The 23,929-nt window shown below is 44.5% G+C and overlaps 1 protein-coding gene across 5 annotated transcripts in view; it reads left to right on the top strand.

The window, feature by feature from the left end:
- The window catches only part of LMF1 (lipase maturation factor 1), a 330,506-nt gene extending 309,992 nt beyond the window's left edge, over positions 1-20,514 (top strand). For 2 of the 5 annotated variants that reach the window (XM_030578587.1, XM_030578585.1), the window contains exons 9-10: positions 205-317; positions 20,291-20,514. In XM_030578587.1, the coding sequence (XP_030434447.1) occupies positions 205-317; positions 20,291-20,465 (288 nt within the window). In that variant the 3' untranslated portion in view covers positions 20,466-20,514. Of the gene's footprint in view, positions 1-204; positions 318-4,922; positions 6,030-20,290 lie in introns of those variants that run through there. The other 3 variants (XM_030578583.1, XM_030578584.1, XM_030578586.1) reach the window with 3 other exon arrangements.
- The last annotated feature ends 3,415 nt before the right edge of the window (positions 20,515-23,929 follow it).

Genomic DNA, 23,929 nt, shown 5'->3' on the forward strand with positions numbered 1-23,929 from the left:
AAGGAATCACTTCTGGGTGAGGTGAGTTTAGTACAAGGCTTACTGGTTTAGCTTTGACAAACCAGGCAGATCTCCGGAGTACAAACACCGAAGGTTTCCAGCTTGCCACAGCAAGTCCAGCCACTGGCAGAGAGCACATGAGATTCCTTGTCTAACACTTTTGTTTTGTTTTTCTCTCCTCCCCACATACTCCTCTTCCACCAGACCTACGAACAGAATGAATGGATAATCCACTTGGCTGGAAAGCTGCTGGCCAGTGAAGAGGCGGCGTTGTCACTGATAGCATTCAATCCATTTGAGGGCAAGGCACCACCAAGGTAAGCTGTTTCTATAAAGGTAACAGGGGTGTCCAGACTCCATCTAATATATGCTTCTTTATAGCTTGGAGGTGTAAACATTGTTTCTTTTAAATGTGCATTTTATTTCGTGGGACACTGGTACCCCTGCAGTAGAGCCATGCCTGCTGAAAAATTTACACTCTTTTAACACCTTTAAATGCAAATTTAAACACCTTCACCTCCTTCCTACTGCTCCTTGGGCTGACTTACAGTAGTAGATCAGCTGTCCTTAGGTAGAGAGAGTTCCCAGGCACTTGCATCAAGGGATAAGCATCGCTTCCCTTGCACAGAAATCTTGGCTGTTGGTGCAGCCTGTGAGCTTTACACCATTCCACCAGCATCGCTTTGTGTGGTCAAAGCAAGAATACCATGTCCGGTGGCCATTGAAATAACAGAATGATCGATGATTTATTTTCCTGCAGAAATATTTGGTTTTGTTGGAATTTTGGGGTTTCATTGAAAAACCGAAAACCAGCAGCCAAAAACTGAAAAATTGCCACAAAAGGCACATTTAAAAAAAAATCTTCTTAAAAAAATGATGATTGGCTGAATATTTTCTATCAGCTTTAATAATAGTATGTGGCCCTTCACTCATACTCTGATGCTGTCAAAGTGCATTAAACAGATTCACAACACCTATGTGAACTAAACGTTCCTGTGAAGGAGATCTCGTGCTTTTCAGGTCTAGCACAGAGAACCCCAGATATCTGAGAAGGGACTTAGTGCTTCCTAAGACTATCCATCAGAATACTAAACTCTGTTCTTCTATTACCTATGTATAATATGGTTATATATAATACATCTCTACCCCGATATAACGCCACCAGATATAACACAAATTTGGATATAACGCAGTAAAGCAGCGCTCCAGGGGGCAGGGCTACGTGCTAGAGCAGATCAAAGCAAGTTCGATATAATGCAGTTTAACCTATAACGCGGTAAGATTTTTTGGCTCTTGAGGACAGCGTTATATCGGGGTAGAGGGGTGTGTGTGTGTGTGTATATATATGTGTGTGTGTATATATGTGTGTGTATATATATATATATATCTCAAATTAGGGCTGTCAAACAATTTTACTTAAGTGCAATTCCCACCAACATAAACCAGAGCTTCCTAATATCAGTGGGTCTTCTGTTTTCCTAAAATCCTTCAGACACCTTGCTCTGCTGATCTGATTTTTCCAGATGATGCTTAGATACTGCATGGACAGGTGCTATAGAAGATTTTCAGGCAGATTGACCAAATTCAGATTTGATTTTACCAAATTATCTACTCACCTAGCAGAACCCAGAACATGGGTTCAACTTTAGTGTGGCCACATTACCCTCCAGCCATTAAAATCGAAGACTTTCCATGGAAGACGGTCATGGCTTGGAAATACACATTTATTCTCTTTGGAGCCTCTGACCTTTCCTTCCCACTAGCAATGCGAAGCAAACCGAGAGACAGTGCCCTGCTGTTGAGAACAGGCTCCTATGATACATAGTGCATGGAGTATTACCCATAGCCAGGAGACTCTCAAGCCTAACACAGTTCCCATAATTTCCAGTTTATTTTCCGAGGCGGATTATTGGGTAATATCACAGTTTGTTCAGTTACACAATCAATAGATCTGTTACACCAAAATAATTACATATTGGATGTAATCCAAGGGGGTTCTTGGGGAGCTTCCAGCAAAAGGCACACTGGGATATATCAGGGCGTCCCTTGCTGCTGAATGATACAACTTTTAATAATGTTTACTGAGGGTTTCTCGGCTCTGATTAGCCCTGCCTGCATTAGCTTTACAAATAAGGAACAGATCACTTATGTCGCCTGCCCAGCTAGTCTCCCTGGGCAGTATTAAAAGGAACGTGAAGTAGATTGTGAAGCCTGTTCTCTGGTGTAATTTGGTTACCCCGTCACTCCTTGGCTTTTTGTGAACTTTCACTCTGATCTACTAGATGTTCCTTGAGCAAAACCGGACTGCGCCACTGGGCTCAGTATCTATTTGAGCAGCTTCTTATGCTAATTAATAGCACAGAGCATGTTGCCAACTGTCTGATAATGCAGGACGGGTGGAGCTCACCCTGGTGCTGAGGGCCCTCTCACAGTTCTGTGGTACAGCAAAGGCACTCATTCTAGGCTCCTAGATCCTCAGCCATCACCTCTCTGCGTGTATCACTCCCTCGTGACTGGAGTTTTTCCAGGCTACACAGTTCCCTGCCCTACACTATGCTATTACCAGCAAACGAGACTGCCTGACTGGGCCAGCACATTGCTTACTCTTTGAAGGCTGTGAACAGTGCATTGCCAGTGGTTACAAGTTACCACATCACTCTGTCTAACACACATCTATTACTAAGGGGAAAGCATTACAGAGAAAACTGATTAAAAACAATGAAAGAATCTAAACACACACTAAGACGCTTACCAGAGATCATCCCACCCACCTTCAGCGCCAGTGGGGGCTCTGGCAGGAGTCTGTCCTTAAAAACCCCACCAAGGGGATTTTCTGTGGTTCCCAGCTGATAACAAGGGGAGGGGATAGCTCAGTGGTTTGAGCATTGGCCTGCTAAACCCAGGGTTGTGAGTTCAATCCTTGAGGGGGCCATTTAGGGATCTAGGGCAAAAATCTGTCTGGGGATTGGTCCTGCTTTGAGCAGGGGGTTGGTTGGACTAGATGACCTCCTGAGGTCCCATCCAACCCTGATATTCTATTTAAAAAAAAAACAAAAACAGCCTCAGTTTAGAATAAGCTGAGCAGGTTCAGTATATAGCTTGGGCCTTTGATCTCCAGCCTTCGGAACAGGCAATCAGCAGACAGCGAGTCTCTCCTCAAGGCGTAGCTTCGAAAGGTTGGCGGTTTGCATACCTGGTGGAGGGCATTTGCATTCGCTTCTCTCTAGGTATTTCCCAGCAATTCCACTTTGCATGTATTGTCCCAAAACACCATTCCTGTCTGCCACATGATTCAGTTTTGTCTTGTGATCATCCAGGCCCCCAATCATCCATAACCTTTGGACTCCAAAGATACTTACCCTTCGTTCAACAAGGGTATTTCAAGGGGATTGCTGGAAATTGCCCTACCCATCAAAGACACCCCCACCCCACCATTGAGTCCTGTTTCTGGGTTGCGCAGAGGCACAGAAGCTAGCTGGTCTCACAGGGATACCTCTGCAGAGGCCACAGGGAGAGGTCGCCGGGGGATGGGCCTGAATTCATGTTAATGCACAATTGGCAAGAATGAGCAGGGCTAACAGCCACCAGAGGACTGGACGGCAGCCCAGCTCACCAGGCCCCGTTTGTGCAGGTGGATTTCCATCCCTGATCTCAGCAGACTCCATTTGCGGAGAGTCTGAATCCTTGGGCTTCAGCCATATGGCGTTAACCCTTTGGGTACGTCTACGCTGGGATAAAAAACCCACGGCACCGAGGCTCAGAGCTGACTGAGAAGAGTCAGCTGACTCAAGCTTGCAGGGTTACAACATCACAGTGTCAACATTTGGGACACTCCCTCCCCCACATGGCTTCAAAGCCCAGGCTCCAGCCGGTGCCGGAACATCTACACTGGAATAGTACAGCCCCACGAGCCCAGGTCAGCTGACCTGTGCCAGCTGCAACCATGCTCGAGGGCTTTCTTTGCAGGGTAAACATACCCTTCGAGTTCTCCAGCATGGTTCCTTTTTTAAAAAGTCCTGAAGGCTAGCTGCCTCGGGGGATTGCTAACAGAATCTGGAGCCCTTAGACACTGGCTTGAATCAGGCGCCCCTGTTGGCAGCAAACAAAAGTTGTTACTGTCTGACAGCTGTGGGCAATAAACAGCTCTTGCAGTTGATTAAACAGCCAAAGTGTTTGATAATCCCAAAAGCTGTTTATTGCCAGGATACCCCCAGTGCCATAAACATTGTTCCTATTATACACCAAAATCTCCTCAAACAACAAGCAGTAACAACTTAAAAATCAAGGAGAAATACGTTGTTTCTTGCCTTGGAGCATCTTCATAAAACACAAGCTGCCTGTTTGCATCTGTCATGCACTTTTCAGCCTTATCATGTTAAAAACAAACAAATATGTAACCGAGTGCAAGATAAGTTTAGAAACAAGAGAATAACTGAGATGTGGTTTGGTTCATATTAAGTTTTTCCAGGCTGTGATCAGTTACTGTGTTCTGCAGAAGGTGAGAAAATAGAAGATTTATGTGTTTAAAAAAAACAAACCATTATCAGCGTTAGCATCTCTCTTACTTTGTAAACTCTTCTGTGATGGTCAGTACATATTATGTGTCAGGATGCATCCTAGGTTGGATATTAGGATGCAGATGGTTTTGTATCACCAACTGGTCCTGAATGTGATTTTATAACTGCTTTGATGCCATCCGTTGAATAGATGGTCCTCTATAACTTATAGAACACAGTCTTGATTCATCTCTGAGTGACACCAGTTATATACCAGTGTAGTCTAAAACTTTTGCATTTCTTTCTTTCTTTAATTTCAAAGTTAGCCAAGTTTTTGTCTGGATTTAAACATTGCCCCATATCTCTTGCTTCCCAAATCCCTGATCCTGCACCTGAACCAACGTGGCTGGACTCTTGCACCCATAGTCTCGGTGAACTCAATGGGGCTGCCCATGGATCTGTGGGATTACCTGTGCAGTTTGGATGGAGACCCAAACATGCTGGAACCGGAGAACCTGAGAGTGAAATTTACCAGAAACTGGCTAATCTGTTTTCAACTGGGTGAACTGAAGGGGGAAAGAACTGAAATAATTAAACACATATTCCTTTAATTCTCTCAGTTGTAATCATCTTATGTATTATTAGTGGTGTAACACAAGTCATGATTTTCTTTTAAACATATGTTTTTAAACTGGCTTGTGCCCCTTTTAAATCCAAGCAGAACTTGTAAGTAAAATACTAATAATACTCCATTTCGTTTTGGACAAGATATTTTAAAAGTTGCTAGTGGCATTGCTTGTTGCCATTTTGGGGTCCCTTGAGACTTCTTAAAGAGGTCTGATTTTCCAGGAAATGCTGAGCACCCACCCGCTGTCACTCAGGCCTCTTTAAAGTGTCTCAAATTGGGCGCAAAACACTCAGGCACTGTAAATTACTAGCCACTTTTGAGAAACCACTAGTTAATTTATTGGTTTTACAGCATTGTTTTTCCCCACAAAACCTTAATTTGAACATTGACAGCAATAGTTGAAAATGAAAGAATGTTTTTGGCCTCATAGGCTCCAATGATTCCCACAGTCAGTGCGTAGACTGAGGGCATCTACTAACCCATACGCTCCAGCCTACATCTGATTGCTACAAATATTTCACACACCTTCTCTCCCCACCTTATAGCTAATTATCTTGCCCACCAAGGTTCTCTGTTCCACTTCAGTAGCTGGGTGGAAAAATTCTAATTTTCCTACTATTCCTCCTCCCCCCACCAATTCTAAAGGGAATTTTGAGATTTAATTATTTTCATAAGAACATTTCCATAAGAACATTAAGTTCCATAAGAACATTAAGTTCCATACTCCATAGAGTTTATTCTGCTAATGGAAACTGTACACCTCAAATAGCCAAGGGACTTTCAAAATGAGTTAATGCCTTCAAAATGAAATTTCTGAGACCAAAGTTTGTAGGTTTCTTTACAACTCTGAAAATTATAGTATTTTTTCAAGTGTGATAAATGTAAAATGAGAAACAGGTGACTGATTAAAAATGAGTGCATTGTTGAATGTGCAGCCTAATTGAGTGTGAAACTTTACTTCAAGCAAAGTGATGTTATTGGAATGTAGATGTACAAAATATTATTGTTCAGTGGATAGTTCATAAAACATTCGCCGTCTTAAATCTAAATGGTAGGATTTCAGCTAAGAAATGAATTCGTGTTTTAACATACCATCATGGAAACAGAACTACAACCAAAAATGGATTTTGCTTACAGAAAGAGCAAACAATTGTTTCCATTTCTGACTGTAAATATTCAGTGACTCTCGTGTGAAACTTTTCAAATGACAAGCCCCTCTTTTTCTTAGTCCCACTTGCTTGGAAACCTGTGGGGTTTTCATTTGAGTTTTATCCTGTCGTCGTAAACTTTGGTTGATGAAGCCTCAACACATAATTTAAAAAACCAGATCCCGACATCCAATTTTATTCCTATAGGTGATATCTTTTAATCTTATATTATTTGACTAGAAGAGCATTAGAGGTTAGTATTATGTAGTGTTCATGTTTCATCTGTTTTATTTTCTGTGTCCTTAGTAGCCTCAGGACTTAATGTATATGGACCAGATCCTCAGTGGGCATACATCAGGATAGCTCCATTTAAGACATATCTTGTGTGTTAGCTAACATTGTATCTGATATGAGGTAAGATCTTAGGCAGTATCTGCACTGCATGCCAGTGTTTGTAGCATGTAGGCTGTGTGTGGCTACACGCTGCCGTGAAAAGCAAGCTGTGTCACATGTCAATGAACAGCACTGGCACTGCTGGAGCCTTTCTCCACTGCCGGAGCCTTTCACTGCAGTGGGGAAGAGTTCGAGCACTGGGGATTTGGCAAACCCTTTGTAGCCGCTACCTCCCTCCCTGAGAGAGCCTTTCCATGCTGCCAAAGTCTTTCCTGCCTCAGGGAAATGTTCCAGCAGTCAGGAAGCAGTGGGGCACGACATAGCTAGAAATAGCAGTGTACAGGGAGAAACACAGCTTGAATGGATAGAGAGCCATGTAGGGTATGTTCTTGGGTACAGACCCACAGGCACAGACATGTCTTTACTCACCTAGGCCGTGCCCAGGACCGGCGCTAGGGTTTCTCGCGCCCTAGGCGCACGGCCATTTTGCCGCCCCCCGCGCTGATCCCGCGGCTCCAGTGGAGCTGCCACAGTCATTCCTGCGGAGGGTCCATTGGTCCGTGGCTGCGGTGGAGCTGCCGCTGGCATGCCTGTGGGAGGCCCATTGGAGCCGCACGAGCAGCCGCCCGCCCGCCCGCAGGCATGACTGTGGCAGCTCCACTGGAGCTGTGGACTAACGGACCCTCCGCAGGCATGCCTGCAGCAGGTCAACCAGAGCCGCCTGCTGCCCCCCTGGCAAAATGCCACCCCCCCGAATAATCCTGGTGCCCCAGGCGATTGTCTAGGCTGCCTAAATGGTAGCGCCGGCCCTGGCCGTGCCTCACCATCTAGATGGCTGTTTATACCCAGGCTAGAGGGGCTACACATGTGTACTCTATGTGCTGCTGAGAGAAGCATGCAGTGTAGATGTACCCTTAGGGAGGATGGAGTAGTTTGTAGTTTTCACATGAGTTAGCAGGTTGAGGTAAAGACTATGGGAGATCTTGAGATATTCCTTGACCTGCTAACTTATATGAAAACCATAAACTGCTTTGTCTTCAATAGGAATTTACCTCGTGTTAGTTACCAAGTATTAGCTAACACAAGATAAGAACATCTTGTTTTTTCTCCAAGTGAAGATCAGGCCTTAGAGTCAATAGCTTTTTGTTTCTGGCCATTAGTTGGGTCAAAGACATATAGAGGGGAAATAACCAGAAACATTATATGGATACTATTTCACGGACTCATTCACACTGGCAAATGGAGTACATTTGGAGCATATGTGAAAATGAAGTGGCTACTGGAAACCTGTGAAGCAAGTGGCTGAAAAATGTGGTGAGACTGCAGAGTCCAGGAGGCATGACTGCTACCAAATGAAATTAATCAAAGCCAATAATTTCAGATGACCAGAGTTTGTACCTTTTGGGAAAAGGTGGGAGGAGGCAGGCCCATGATTTAATTGCTCAGAGAAATCAATTGCGTTTCTTGCTTATTTGCATAATGTAGCTCTAATTGTTGAGGTTTTTGAGGAGCTCTTCACTGGGATTGTTGGGAAGGTGACAAAGATGTCATCAGCTTTTCTCCAATAGAAATAAGAGAGAGGTTATAGGTGTGTTACGGAATCATCCCTTCACCCCATGGATTGGGGGACCACTGCAAATATAACACCAGTTCCCTGTGATAGGAGTTGGGGGGGAAGAGTACAAGTATATAATGGAGTTCTTCTCAAGTAAAGAGGAGGAACTGTGCAGGTATTTCATGGGGCTCTCCTCGTCAGACTGAAGGAACATCTGGCATACTCAGGACTAGGGAAAGACCTTGCACATGTACAAGTTCACTCTGAGTTTTGCCATGTCTCTCATGATAATTCTTCCATTTTACATTTACTTGATTGATACTGTGATTTGGAAAAACTTGGCCATTATAAAATCTCTAGGTGCATGTGAAATACACAACATTAACGCTGAACGTATGGAGGAAGTCAGTCCGAATAAACTCAAGCCACAGCTTCCCCCATCTCTAGTAGAGCTCGTCAAAAAAATTTCAACATAGTTTTTCATCGAAAAAATGCAATTTGCTCAAAAGCAAAATGTGTTGTGAGAACATATCAATTTCAACTAGATTTTCAACCAAAAAATCAAAACGAATCATTTTGACTTTCTTGTTTCATATTAATAAGGTTAAATGTTTCATTTCAACTTTCTTATTTCAATTCATTTTGTTTTGACTTTTCAGTTATGTTAAAATATTAATATAAAGATCCAGTTAAATCTATAGATTAGGTTTAATTTCTATCATTTAATGTTTCAACATTATCAAAATGAAACATTTTGACATTATCCAAATGAAATGATTCGATATTTACAAATCAAAGGTTTGTTTGGAATTTTTGTGTCACCTTTCCAGGAACAAAAACAAAATTTGACATGTCCGAATTTCCAGCAGCATAAAAAATTCTGGTTTCCAACCATTCCCAGTAAATACCCAGAATTTACTAGGAAAACTCTCAAAGATGCATCCAACTAGTGCAATATTGTACTATTCCTTTTTGGTCATTGCTGGTCATCATCTCATAGTGGAGTGGAGGTTTGCTTTCCTTTGTATCTGTGTTCTGCCCCCATAGCTGCATGTCTTCTTTATGCTCAGGCTGTAATTTTTCTGCCTTTGTACCCTGCTCTTATAGTAACTCTTGTGCATCCCTTTTGAATTAAGCAGGAACATGAGAAACGAGAGCAGACCCCTTGTCACCATTGGCTTCTATGAGTTAGTTGGCAGCATGCACTTGGGGTGACCTGATAGCAAGTGTGAAGAATCAGGACACTTTGATTTGCGGGGAGGGGTAATAGTTGCCTATATAAGACAAAGCCCTCAATATCGGGACAGTCCCAATAATATCAGGGCATCTGGTCACCCTACATGCATTCAACACATAACCTCCTGAGAGTCACAAACATTCTAGGTTGAGTAATGTGACTTCTTTCAGAACCTCAGACAAACTTTTGCCATGTGGACAGATGCCTGCACCCATCCAGCATCCCGCTGACACTAGAAATGCTCTAATTCAACCGCAAGTAGATGAAGATGGTAGAATCACTGGCTGGAATTCTGTGGCCTGTGCAGGAGGTCAGGATACACGATCCTAAGTGGGTCCCTTGGTGGCTTTATAATCTGTGAATCCCTGACTTTGGTAGAGCTGTGCATGGTACAGGAGACTGACCATATGTATCCAGTAGCTATGCTTAATGTTCCCAAAATTTTGAGAGCTGAGACCCATTTTGGGAAAGTAAAATCAATCACGCCCTCCTTCAATCTTGACATACTAGCTGGGCAGCACAAAGTCCCATTGGCCAGTATTTTGCATCCCTCCAGCTAGTTCTTCATCTGCCTCCCCAACCCCAAAAGCGCCTTCGAAAACACTAGCTTAATGGCTGCATCTCATATATGTTCTTCTTGGAGGAGGAGGTATGGTCTATTAGTTAGTGTACTAGCCTGGGACTTGAGAGAATTGGCTTCTATTCCTTGCTCCCTTCCTGTGTGACCATGGGCAAGTCCCTTGGTCTCTCAGAGCCTCAGTTTCCCCATCTGTGGGAATAATGGCACTGTCCTGCCTCCCAGCAGCTTTGTGAGGTTAAATACATTAAAGACTCTGAAGCACTCCGACACTATGGTAATAGCAGCCACAGGAGTACCTTAGATAAAAAGGAGGCAGTGGAAGAAGGAAAATAACCTATAAAACTGCCATTATTTTCTAAATGGCTTTCGATCCAAGATTAATTTATTATCTCTCTTGCTAACAGGCCTAGAATAAGCAAGAAAACCTATGATGGAGGCTCTGCTGATTTGATGAATTTATACTTCCCGGCATGGCATACTCCCTGATTTACAACTAAGTAGGAAAGTTTGAGATAAAAAAAACAAAATGAAAAGAAGATTCCTGTTTTGGTTTCTTTTCTCCACCCCCATGTGCCCTGTCAGGCCATTAATTCCATCAGAAAACACCGTTCCTGTTTTTTTTTTCCCTCCAAAAACTCTCAGCTGTTACAGGGAGACAGCTGCACCCTCTGGAACTAATTACAGCTGTCTAGGAGATTTAGGCCTTGATCGGTAACAACTTGAATATTGCTGCTAATTTTTAACACATACAGTTAGAAGATGTCATAATAGTCTGATATATGATAGAATCTTAAAAGTGCTACAGCACAGCTGCTACTGGGCATCTGGCAGGATGAGTTGTAGAATATTGATTTAAGAAATAATGCTTATTATTTTTAGTCTTTCCCCCCTCCCTCTAAGGCCACATGATTTCATGGACTGAGGGCGGGCAGGGATGATAGAGTGTGTGTGCTTGCACAGAAAGGCAGGAGCATGCGTTATGCATGTGCCATTGTACTGTTGCAGCTATTAGTTGGATTTCCAGTGGGTTCCTGTTTGGGTGGCCATGCTGAGCCTCTCATTTCAGTAGTCGTTACTGAGATACTGACTAATCTTCTACCATGCGGCCGTTTGGATTTTTAATTCTGGATGCTGTTACAGAGTGAATTTGACAGTCTGTTAGTCCATGTTCTGCATTTTATGAACTGTTGTTGTTGCTGGGATAAAATAACATAGAGAGTTCTGCATCTCCCAAAGACCATGTCTGACTCACCTTAGCTGGCTCTAACCTGTTGCTTGCCGTTCATCTCATTATTTTGTCCTGGTGGTTTGATAAATTGTGGTTCTTTGGGGGGATCTCATAAAGGACATTACCTTTGCAAAACTGGATCCAGTTGTTAGTCCATGCACTCTGGTTTCCCACCTTTTGGCAGTAGTTAACACCTGATGCTTCAGAGAGAGGCAAAAATAACCCAGAACCATTCTTCACTTGGTAAATCACGGAAAGCGATATTTGTAAGAAAGAATTTCCTTCTTGACCCCTGCAACTCTCATGCTACAGGGTTGAGAGTTGATCATCTTTTCCTCAGTATGTATATTCACCAGTGTTGCTAGTCCCTTTTTAAAGTATGAGAAAGTACTGTATTTGGTTTCCTCATGTCCTTAGTAGGGATTTTCTCCTTACTCTGGAGCAGTGAGCAAGGCTCATCCCTGCAGTCAATTTCTTGTGATTAGAAGAGGGCTTTGGGTGTTTCTAACCATCAGAGGCATAAAGTTCTGGTACAGCCTTCCCAGGCGAGCTGTGGGGGCAGAATATCTAACAGCTTCACAACTCAGCTTGATAAGTTTATGGAGGGGATGGTATGATATGACTGCCTACAGTGGCATGTGGCATCTGCAAATAGCAAATATTGCCTGTGGCTGGAGATGGGACTGATGGAGAGGACTTTGAGTTACTACAGAATTCTTTCCTGGCTGTCTGGCTGGGGGTCTTGCTGACATGCTCAGGGTCCAACTCGTCACCATATTTGAGGTCAGGAAGGAATTTTCCCCCAGGTCAGATTGGTAAAGACTGTTTTTTTTCACCTTCCTCTGTAGCATGGGGCACAGGTCACTTGCAGGTTTCAGTTAGAGTAAATTGTGGGTTCTCTGTAACTTGAAGTCTTTAAATCAAGATTTGAGGACTTCAGTAACTCAGCCAGGGGCTAGGGGTCTATTACAGGAGTGGGTGGGTGAGGTTCTGTGGCCTGCGATGTACAGGAAGTCAGATTAGCTGATCGGGTTGGTCCTTCTGGCCGATAAGCCTATTGGTGGATCAGTGCCCCAGCTGTCATCATCTTTTGTGTTTCTAACGTTACTAAGAAATGCATCGTTTTCCCTTGTGTTTCAAATGTGGCATATTCACTAGGCTAGATATTCTCTGAGGGCGAAGTGGATTAATAGACAAGGATGGCATATTGAGCTTGTGCGCTCATATTTTTATATTCCTTTTAAAAGCAGTAAGAGTGACCTGAAAATTCATTAATTAGAAAGCACAGCATGCCAAAAAGGTCAAGGATCTGGCAGGTGTAGAAGCCTGTGTATAGACTGAAGGGGCTATTCCTCCACCCAGCCACAGAGAGTCCTGTTTCAAGCTTCTTCTACCTGACTTCTCCCCCACTGCCAGGACAACACTGAGGAGACAGCTGGTGCCATCTCTAGGTCTGGGACATGAAGACACATTCTCCCAGTTGATTGACAGGCAGCTGGGAAGAACTTTAAAGGGGTCAGGTGGCTGACAAAGGGAGTCCCAGCTGACAGCTCTGAAATGAACGGCAAAGCTCTCAAAGTACCTGGCTGATATCCATGGCAGCTGGTTATTTGTCTAGCTGAACTCAGAGCTGCCATCAGCTGCATCCTTGAAGCTAGCAAGTTCCTTGTACCCAGATTGTTGGTTCCATGGAGTCCACGAGCTCTACTGGTTTTGCCAACAGAATGTTAAGTTCCCAGGGTCCTAGGTATGTTCTGGTTTTGCCAGCAAAGCCGGTCATTTGTGTGAACCGAAACTATCGGTCTCAAAATTTGCAGTCTCTCCTGGGTGTCTCTCCAGAGCTCCTAAATTCCAGGAACATTAGCTGGTTTTTGAATGGAACCTTAAAAGCCCATTGACCTGTGTGAGTCTGATGCATGAGAACTCCAGTGAAAAGAGCGATGGTCCTTGATGGTTTCAGTATCTGCAGGCACCAGGCACGTGTGAAACTTGGTTGAGTTACAAGCACTGCAGGTTTGCATTTGAGGCTTGTAAACTCTGTGAGCCCTAACATGATGGAGTCAGGGGTATTAATTCTTTTGCCACATTACTGGAAAAACGTGTTCACTCTCTGAACCCTGCAAAGCATAAGTAACTCGCAATAATGATTATTCATCCTACCAGAGGAACTGGCAAATTCTGTAAACCCTGGAATGAGGCAACCAGTTAGATTATAAATCCAGCGCCTTACTGGAGTGGAACTTTTACCACTGTGAGCCCTGAAACACAGGATTCACAGTAAGTATGAAGTCCAGCAGCTTTTAGATCTGTGAGCCTGGAAGAGAGAGATTCACAGGTGTTACAGTCCCTGCTGTGTTGTCTCCACAGCATTTACATTCCATGGCACTGAATTGGGCGGGGGAAAGAGAGCTAAGTGGTTTGAGAATTGGCCTGCTAAACCCAGGGTTGTGAGTTCAATCCTCAAGGGGGCCATTTAGGGATCAGGGCAAAAATCTGCCCAGGGCTTGGTCCTGCTCTAAGCAAGGGTTTGGACTAGATGACCTCCTGAGGTCTCTTCCAAGCCTGATCTTCTATGATAAAGACTCTGGAGGTCCTACAGTATACCACTGCTTTAGCAGAAGAGCTTGTAAACTGCACAAAGGAAGAACTCAGAGATTATTATACCCTACATTAGCAGTTATTTCCTCTGAAGTTTGTGGATAGGCAGGCTACTGCAGCCTCTGAAGTTTTACCTGTGTAAGGACCGTAGCAGGTCCTTAATGACCAGAATAATGCTTCCAGCTTACTGACCTTGTAGACTCAAGAGACATGGTCAACTCTGTAATGCGCACAGTTTGGGTCAAGGAATTTAGTAGCTTTGCAGATACTGCCATGAGAACTTTCAAGCTCTATAAAGTGAATAGCTTTGGTTTAAGGAGATTAGACTCCAAAGTCACAGCCTGCACAGTTTGTAAACTCTGTAAACCAACGTGTCTGTTTCGAGAAAGGAGGGAAGCTTTGCAGAGACACCTGGCTTAATTTCACTGATCCATAAACCAGCATCTTCCAACCATCTTCAGCAAAGAATTGTTTGGTGCATCTGGGTTCATTATGGAAACATGTATAAAACAAATGTGAAGTTTTAAAGAGATACTTTAGCCACTCTCACAAAAAATAAAGACTTTATGAAAAGTGGCAAATCACCATTTTTTGGCTTGTCCAATTGTTCCCAACATCCCTGGAGGGGAAAAAAAAATCTCCTCTGCCCTAATAGTAAGCAGAAATTTCAATCAGAAATGTTTCTCTTTGTTTAGTTTTTGGGGTTTTTATTAAATTGGTAGGTTGGAATGAGGTTTATCATGCTTCATGCCTAACAACCTAAACGCTGCATTCACTGCAATGGCTCCATGATAAAACTACATCTTCACCCATCATGGAACTCCCCTAGGGAAAATAAAACAATGGCCGGGTTTCCATTTGCTAACCAACGGCTTGGAATTTGTCCTCCAAGATGCCATATCGGAGGGATCTGTGTAGTTTTCTTCCACCCATTTTAGTGACCATTGACAAATGATTATCCATGAGACCAAACTATTGCCCGTTGTCTATCTCTAACCCTGGAGTGTTTTGTAGGCACTCTTGGCCATACCCATGCCACTATGGTATATCTATGCTAGATGGCAACATACCCTCTAGACTGGACTGAACCAGATCTGATCATGGTCCACTCCTTCATTTTTAAATTAATCCCCCATGAAGGCAGGTGACGATCTGTGGCTCATAACTGAGCACGAGTCCGAGGAGAGGAACAGTGCAGAAACCACGTGTTCATCATCTGGGAGGGGAGGGGCATTTGTTATTTTTCTTGGGGCACTCAGGATGGTACTGACTGGCTTCAGAAGAACCAGCCCACCTCTGCCAGAGTGAGAATTGCCATAACCTGGTCACTTGGAAGGAGAAGGAAGGTAGAAAGGAGGGATTGAGGAGGAGCAGTGCAGATCGAGCCCATCCGAAGGAGAGAAAAAAGGATAAGCTGGGATTTCCAAAGCTACCTCAGGGAGTTAGGCACTCAAATCCATAGGTGCCTTTGAGAGAGCTCAGCCAGAAGGCATCTGGGGTGGAATTTTCAAAAGCTCCTCCGTGACTTTGGAGTCCACCTCCTGTTGAGAGTTACTGAGAATTGTGCTCCTAAATCACTTAGACTCTTTGGAAAATCCCACTTTTGTTGCCTGAGCCCAGATTCAGGTAGAGCTTTGGAGGAAGAGAGTGGGCTTGGCTGGGGTTTTTTTTTTTTGGTTTTGGAGGGGTTTTGCACAGTTATTTACTCTCTCCATTTAAGAGCTTGAAATGTATTCAGACGCAAGCTTTCTACCACAAAAATGCAGCTTTAATTGTGTGCGGTTGCCTGAATGCTCACACGGTTCTAGTTTTACAGGCCGATCCCTTTGATAGAGAACATTTTAATAGACAGACGACATATGGGAAAGATCATGCCACATCAGATGATAGATATTATTTAAACTGGGCAGGCCAGCCCATTTGGAAGGGATGGGGAAGTTTTCATTCCAAAGGGCTCATCCAACAGCCAGCATGTCTAAGGGAAGGATGGCTTTGTAGTTTGAGAAATGAACAGGGTGACCTGGGTGCCCTCTCTGCCACAGGCTTCCTGTGTGATCTTGACCAAGTCACTCAATCTCTCTGTGACTCAGTTTCCCATGTGTAAAAGGTATTATCATGATTTCCTGTCACCCAAGGATTTTGCAGAGATTGGTGTTTGTGGCATACTACCTAGTATTTTTTATTTATATTACAGTGGTGCCTAGAGACCCCATTTGAGATCAAGACCTCAATGTGCTAGATTCTGTGCAGACACTGTGTGCGAAATAGCCCCTCTTCCAAAAAGTTACTATCTGAACTGCCAAGACGGAGGGTGGGTGGGGAAAAGAGGTTCAGAGAGGGGAGTTAACTTTCCCACACTCATCCAGCAGGTCACTGACAGAGCCAGGAGTCAACTCACACCTCTCCAGTATCCTATCCACTAGACCACACTGTCTCCTGCAATGCGATGGTGACACAAGCCCCTTGCTCCATGCAGTCCATCCCAGTGCTTGTGGGATAACTCTTCTAGGCTGATTTTTTTTTCCAGCCCCGTTTTGGAGATCTGATCTGCTGGTATTTGCTGCAGCTTCCCTGAGAGAAATGGCACAAGAGTGGTCAGTGAAGGGGCCAGCTAGATTCATGGCAGCTGGAAACACAGTACCCTGCCCTGGATGGCCAGTACCAAACAATTAAGGCTTTTCTGGAAGATTGGATATGTTTCAAAATCAAAAAAGCAATCAAGCAGCACAACTTTCACATCTATAAGTATCTCAGACAGGAGCCTGCAGGCTGCCTGGGCCCATGTAAACTTAGATGGTTAGTAATGTTCTAATTATTAACAGGAAATTTTCTGCTCCTGCGAAGTAAACACTCTGGGAGTAACACTTCAGCCCCCAGTGGACTTTTACCAGCCTTAAAAAAAAACCAAACCCAAACGCTCCTGAATATAATTAAAACAGCAGCTGCGGGTTAGCATTTACAATGATACAACCCAGGTTTCTGTGCGGCAGCAAACGCAGCCCAATCTGAGGCACTGAGTGTGAGGAGGGGTGAATATTTTACCTATTAAAAGCAGTTGCCCAGGAGCCTCCCACTGAAGTGTGCAGAGCTGGGGCCCCCGGCCAGGCCAAACCCACTCAGACCCCTGCAAGGCACACCATCAGTTATAGTGCAGCCTGGTTCAGAGTGACTGGACATGAGGTTTGCCAGGTCTGCGGGGTGTGGAATGGCCTCCACCTCTGAGCTGCTAGCCAGCAACCGGGCTTGGACTGTGTGCATTATCATATACACCTGGTGGAGATAAACACCACAGGAAGTACCGCCTCGGATAGCCAGACTGAGCTTCCCTTGGGCCCCGATTGGTCCAAGCACCCTATTTAAGCCCAGGAGTTCCAGTAAGTGTCTGTGCCACAAGGTGGACTCCCCTTCCGGTTGTCGTGACGGACCTGCTGCTTCTCAGCTCTCTCTTGGATTCCTGACCTTTGGTTCTGACCGCCCCTGCTCCAACCGCTGAGCCTGACAGCTCAAGCCCCCATCGTGACACTGGATGGGTGACATCCTCAACGGCCGACGGGGGATTTGAGGAAGAGGAGGGAGTGGTGTGGGCCACTTCGGAGGATTCCACTTTAGATAAGATCCTAGTGTCCAACTTTCCAAGCATCCAGCTTAAGCAAAGTCTGTTGCTCTGCAGTCCTACAAGGTCTATTTTGCATTGTTTAAAAGGAACCTCTTTGATGCGTAAGGCCTTGTAAACACTTAAGTGACGGGAGCCTTTAAGGGCTGCATCCTACCCTTTGGTGTGCAGAGATGCGGGGAGCTCTTTCTGTAGTGAGAGGAGGCATATTCTGGGGTGTATCTAGGCCCTGAACAGACAGGCCCTCCCCAGCTTGAAGAGCTCACAATCTTAACGTCTGCTCTGCGGTCGGGAGCTGTAACTGCAGCATGTGTACAAGTACCTGAGCTAGCTTTGATCTAGCTACCTCGAGTAACAACAGCAGTGAAGCTTACCCAGGATCCCAGGTAGACACCTGAGCAGCCACCATCCATGCTGCTATTACTTGAGCTAGCTTGGGTATATCCCCACGGGCTGCCATCGCGCCTCCTGATGACTGTGTGGACATACCCTAAATGAAGGGGTGGCAAGTGAGTGTTAAAAACCCATGAAAGGAGTGAGGAAGGGAAGGCAAGGTCCAGCAATGATAGACATGCAAGGTTGCATGGACTCGTTAGGTGCAATGTGGCAGATTTGGGGCCAGATTTTCCAGTCCGCTAAGCCACTTTGCGCCCTGTGAGCAGTACAAAGCCGCCTCAAACTGGCACGAGATGGGCAATGAAGTATTCACCCTGTGCTGGGGAGCTCTCTGCCAGTGGATCGTGGCAAGTGCAGCTCTGCTGTGCCCTGTTCCAGCCTCCCGCCTCCCAGTGTAAGCAGAAGGAGGTGACAAGACATAAGTGGGGTGGTGAAGGAAGGTGGCATGCTGGAGCTCCGTTCCACCTGATTTTCCCCTGGCATAAGGACCTTGTGTCAGTGGCTTAAGTTAGAGCAACCCAGGGGCAGCTCTACCATGCAATGGGCGTGGCCGTCCCTGAATCAGAGAGTTGCAACCAACTCCATATGCTGCCTCACACATGCACACAAATGTTCGTGCTCGCTCGCTCTCAAATGGAGCAGAGAATCAAGGTCTTTGATTGTGTTTTGTTCTGTTTTTTTTTTTAAGTTAGAAAAATAAGAGAAACTGATATTGGCAAACCATGGTGGCCAGCTGCAGAGAGAGGTATTAGCGATAGCTACATGTTGCTGTTATACTTTAATAGGAGCATTTATTTATTACCCATTGCCTGGCACCTGGGCGCCAATCAGGGCGTAAGCTGAGACATTCAAGGCTTGATCACAGCACACCCTTTCTTTTAAATTAAGCTAGGTTCCTTCTCAGTCTTTTGCTGAAAACTGAGCTTCATGTTTGAGAGCCTTGGATCTAGAGTGAACACACCATAGTGAAAGCTGAATGGCAAATATATCGCAGTCTTCTTGATTGCTTTAGCAGTAGGAACTGACTTTATAGCAGCCCAAGCCCCAGTGATAGGAACAGGCAGCTGCCCTGCTCAGTAGCAAGGTTTGTATTTTAGTAGTGAAGCAAAGCAGTTTTAAATGAGCATTGACATGCCTTTGACGTTTTTTATTGCCGGTTATTTTATGAACTTATCCAGCAAATACTGTCGTGCACTCTGCAAATAGGGACTTCCACTCCGAAGGGCTGCAGGGTTGTTCTCTCTCTTGTCAGCATGCCCTATATCAACGGGTGGGAGAAAGGGGTTTGTATAAACCGAAACTCTAGAACAAAACGCCCTGTGCAGCCTCCAAATGTGTTTTGCTTGACTGATGAATACTTCTTTCCGCACTTTTAAAAAATCTACTTTTCCATCGACTGCCAGGGCGGTCAGAAAACAGATGCTCTCTTAGCCTCTCTAATAAGCTGTGGAGCAAAAGGAACAAGAGTTGATGGGGTTAGGGTGAAGCAATGCTTGGGGGCTGTTGTCATTAAATGTTTTCATTGCTGAGAATAACTTGGGGGATCAACCAAAAGTTCCTTGTTTTCATCGAAAACTGTTTTCTTAAGGAGGAAAAAGAATCAGTGTTTTATAGCATGACTCCAAGGATACGTGTCCGCCCAGGTGGAGCTAGGTCACAAGAAAGAAGAGTAGCCATGGTGGTGGGACAGGCAAACTGCCCAATTATGTACCTAGGGTTTTAGACGAGGTTAACCTCTCCTGCTCACACTGCCACCGCCTCACATCTATTTTTATCACACTCGCTCGGTCAGAGCTAGCACTAGTGTGTCCACCTGCGCTGGAAATCACAGCTCCAGCTCCAGTGTAGGCCTATTCTGTGGCAGATGTTCTGCAACTCAGGTCCATTGAGCACTGGCTGGTTAGAAGGTGGTGGCTCCTCCTCCTAACTTGCACTGAAAGGAGCTAAAAATGTATCACTACTTTCCTAATGTTGCTTTACCATGTAAGCAACTTCTGCAGTTGCCGGGTGGATCGTCTGTGATTGTGCATAGGAGTGAAGGAGCTTGGTGTGACCGTGAACGGGAAAGGAAGAGGAGACAGGGCAATGGCAAATAGAAGGGAAGGTAGAAGCCCAGCAATGTGAGTTGGACAGGAAGTGTCCTCAGGACAATCTCTGTATTTAGCTGTGGTCCACAGTGTGAAGGCTTTTGAGAACCCTTGTTCTGGGGGATTACGAATGGGATCTGGGGCCTTTCTCCTCTAGGTCCTCACTGCCTAGGTTGGATCCAAAGCCATTGCTTCCTGATGGATATTGGTGGGGCTTGGGCTAGTTCCTAGAAGATAAGTGTCCATATTGCAAACATCACTGTGGTAGTGTTGGCACATATTTGCCTCGAACTTCCTTCTAACTTCTCTGTGTGCTTTATTTTATTCAAAGGTGGATCAGAGGAGAGCACTTCAAGTACAAATTTAGCCAACCTGGAGGCAAACATGCCAGCGAAGGGAAATGGTGGATTCGAAAGAGAATCGGGCCATACTTTCCACCTGTCAATCTCCAGGGGCTGAAGAAGTTTTACGAAGCGAGGGACTGGCCGTACCCAAAGCAGAATTAACAAGAGGAGAGTAATAAACATTGACTAAGAACAACTAGTGTCCTTAGAGTTTATAATTCTCCTTTCCAACGTTTTTTTTTATGTCTCTTTAATACTCATTTAATTCTAAAGTCATCAAGCCAGGGTGTCTGTCTCCTATGTCTGTCTGTACCTATCTTTCTGTTTGCCCAGCCTTCTTTCTATCTCTCTTCCTATCTACACATCTACCTGTCTAATTATCTGACCTGTTTTATCTAGCTGATCCATTGGAAATAATCCAACCAAACTGCCCGCTCAAAAGCTCAACCAGATTTTGAACAAATAGAGATTTGGAGGGATAATGGCAGTTTCAGATTGGGCAACATACATTTGAGAATTTTTGTATAATGGGCCATGTAATTCTGATGACTGGAATGTGGGCTGATCTAAAATCCAGGCAGGTGAAACAAACTCACATACACACCCAAAATGACACAATTTTAAAATTTCTGAAATATTATCTGAAGACAAAATTCCATCTGCTTTTTCACATCTCTCTACTTTGCAAAGTGTCAGGGTCAAATTCTACACTGTTATACTGATTTAAATCCTGATGGCTACCTCTGTAACTGAGGACAGAATTTAACTTTAGGACTATGTAACACATGTATTAGAAAGATTTCAGTATAGAGGCAGGAAGTGATACCGAGTGAGGTGTAATTCCAGTATCAGTTGATGGTTTTGATGTTCTCTCATATACCAATTACAATGAACATATGTGCAATATTTCCAGAGGTTTTCCTGTGGAGCCCTGTTGTTCTAAATAATCCAACTTCCCTGCCTGGAGTGAGCTCTCTTAGCTAACAGTCAGCTTGCCCCCAACTTAATATAGAACACACTGCATTCTTGTTTGGCCTGGGCACAGGTTTAGAAAGATGGAAGCTTTTAAATCGTGAGAATGCTTAAGTGTTTTCCTTCAAAAGGGGCTTATGCTGACTCTTGACTTCCTAGTGGGAGGACTCCAGACATTTTGCTGCAATGCTGAATACAAGGGGAACTGTAATATTTCCTTCAGCACTTCCTACTTCTGCACAGGTTTTCTTCCTCTGAGCAAAAGTCTAGTCCTCTGAAGGATAAGTTTACTAACCCCATTGGAGGTATAAAACCAACAGCCTGAGATAATAACACAGAAGATAATCTTGTATTGGATTTTCTCACTAAAGATAATCCTGTCATGGGACACTCTTTACACTCCCATTGTAACTATTCTGGAGACTCTCTGAAGGCACAGAGGGTTTGGTTTTGCCCTTCCATCGTAGGGGTCTGCAGTCCCTACCTCTTGTCCATTATACCCTTTGCGTCAAAGCCTGATGCTTTTGCTCTGTTCTCCTATATCATGGCTGGTCTGCAACTGATCTGAAAAAAATGATCCATTTTAGTTCAATCAGAAGTTATGGGCTTAATGCACGAAACACTAGGTGAAGTTCTCCAGCCTGTGTTATTCAGGCGGTCAGCCTAGATGATCCTAATGGTCCTTCTGGCCTGGGAATCTCGGGTTCTTTGAAAGGGCCAGTGGATTTCCTACTCTTAAGTGTGACTTTGACATTCGTGTCCCTCCCCCACTCAAGTATTTAACACCATGATGACTTCAGGTAGCTTGGCCAGGACAGGTGGGGAGGAGGGAAATGGAATAGCTCCTCCTCTGTCAGGGAATGCCAGTCAGAAATAGTTTCTTTGCTAATGAGACATGCAGAACTCTATGGGATCTCTCCAGATAATAGCGAGCCGTCAGTGGGTACATTAGCTGAAACTGGAGTTGGAGGAGCAGTTCTTGCACCAGCTACCAAGGAAGGGGTGCTACTTTCTCCTCCTCCTCTGCTCCTCATTACTTTAATGCCTGCTAGCAATTATCAGGCCAGACCAATTTTTCCTGGGGTCAAGCATCCTTCTCAGCTCTGAACACATCGCATGGTTCATAGGTCACAACACTGATCCAACGTGGTAGTGTGCAGGACCTGTGCGCGGAGATGTGAGTTGTGTGTGGTGATGTAGCTGCCCTTGATTCCATCAGAGTTGCTGTGTAGTGGCTGTATCGTTCTGCCCTGGGGTTCAGTGACTGGGGATGTCGCTGTAAAGTGATGTTCCGCAGAGATCCCTTGGAAGGTCAACAGTATAATAAACAAACATGCAAATTACAGTTTGGTCTTTGATGTTAGGAGGCCATCACTGTGGGCACTGCTGAGTCTAGTACTCGGTAACTTTAAAATGTCATGTTGGAGACCCTCGGCCCCCTCGTCTGCCAGCTTAGCCCTTTCCCCTCTATCCCCTGCAGCATGTTATTCTGGCTAAGTCAGGTTGAGTTCATCCCCTACTGGACCTTAGTGCCATTCCCAACTCCACAGAATGGTCATGGCCGAGAGATTCCAGACTTGGAGCATTGGGTCTGCACCCTCAGAGCAAGAACCAGAACTAAAGTGTTGGGTTCTAAACACCTTACAGCAGCATGTTGATTGACCACTGGACACTGTCAAAGCTGCTTTATTCCATATCTACCTAGCCTTATGCTACCTGCTCCCACCCACTGTAGAAAAAACGGTCTCTGGCTTCCTCCCATAGATTTAATGACCAGGTCTGATTACGTCTGTCTGTCTGTCTGTCTTAACTGAGAGTTGTTAATCCGTCACAAGAGACATTTCCAAGTGACTAGGTTTGTTAACACTCAGTATTGTCGTCAGTTATCTAGATTCATTTTCTGAATCAGAGAAAAGACTGGGACTGGGAAATACCTAGGTATTAAAACGATAAGGACTAAAGAAAACCATAAAATGGATTAGATTAGATTAATCCTCATCAATCCCCCTCGAAAAATGTTTCGCACCTTCTCCTCTTTGATTTAGACCTTCATCTATCACATCCTTCAACATGGTTCCAGCTCAAGCCAGTTTATACTACAATGTGGCTGGTTGGCTGGTGTGGACAAATCACAGAAGAGGAAGTAGAAAATAGAACAGGGTTGTGTTGGGGATGAGCATCTTCAGAAAAAGAAAACTATTTGAAATTGGCCTTTTATACTCATGAATTGCTGGTTATCTAACTATGATGAACAGAATAAAAGTTTAAAAAAACTCAACCTAATTAAACAAATTACCCAAATTAGCCAATAGTTTTGTATTGGGTATTCAAAATGCCAGCAGTTTGCTGAGGAACCATAAATTGCTAACAAGTACTGCACAGTGGCCAGTCCTCGTGGGCTCACAGTCATAGCTCACAGGTAGGACTAGAGTGTCAGAACAAGCATAACATTGTGCTTTTGCTTTTTGCAATATAAGCCCAGCCTGCAAGCAGTTTCCTCACTTCCTGTGCTGGCAGAGATGATGTAAAAAGCCACGTTTTGATCAGATGAGCCTTGTTACGGGGCTGCTATGGAGCGTTGCTCTCCTGGGTTAGCAGGATACGGTGGGGTTTTTAAAAGGCTATTGCAGTCAACAAGTCTGACGCCAGCTTCA

Source organism: Gopherus evgoodei, chromosome 10 (genome assembly GCF_007399415.2).
Source record: "Gopherus evgoodei ecotype Sinaloan lineage chromosome 10, rGopEvg1_v1.p, whole genome shotgun sequence".
NCBI lineage: Eukaryota > Metazoa > Chordata > Testudines > Testudinidae > Gopherus > Gopherus evgoodei.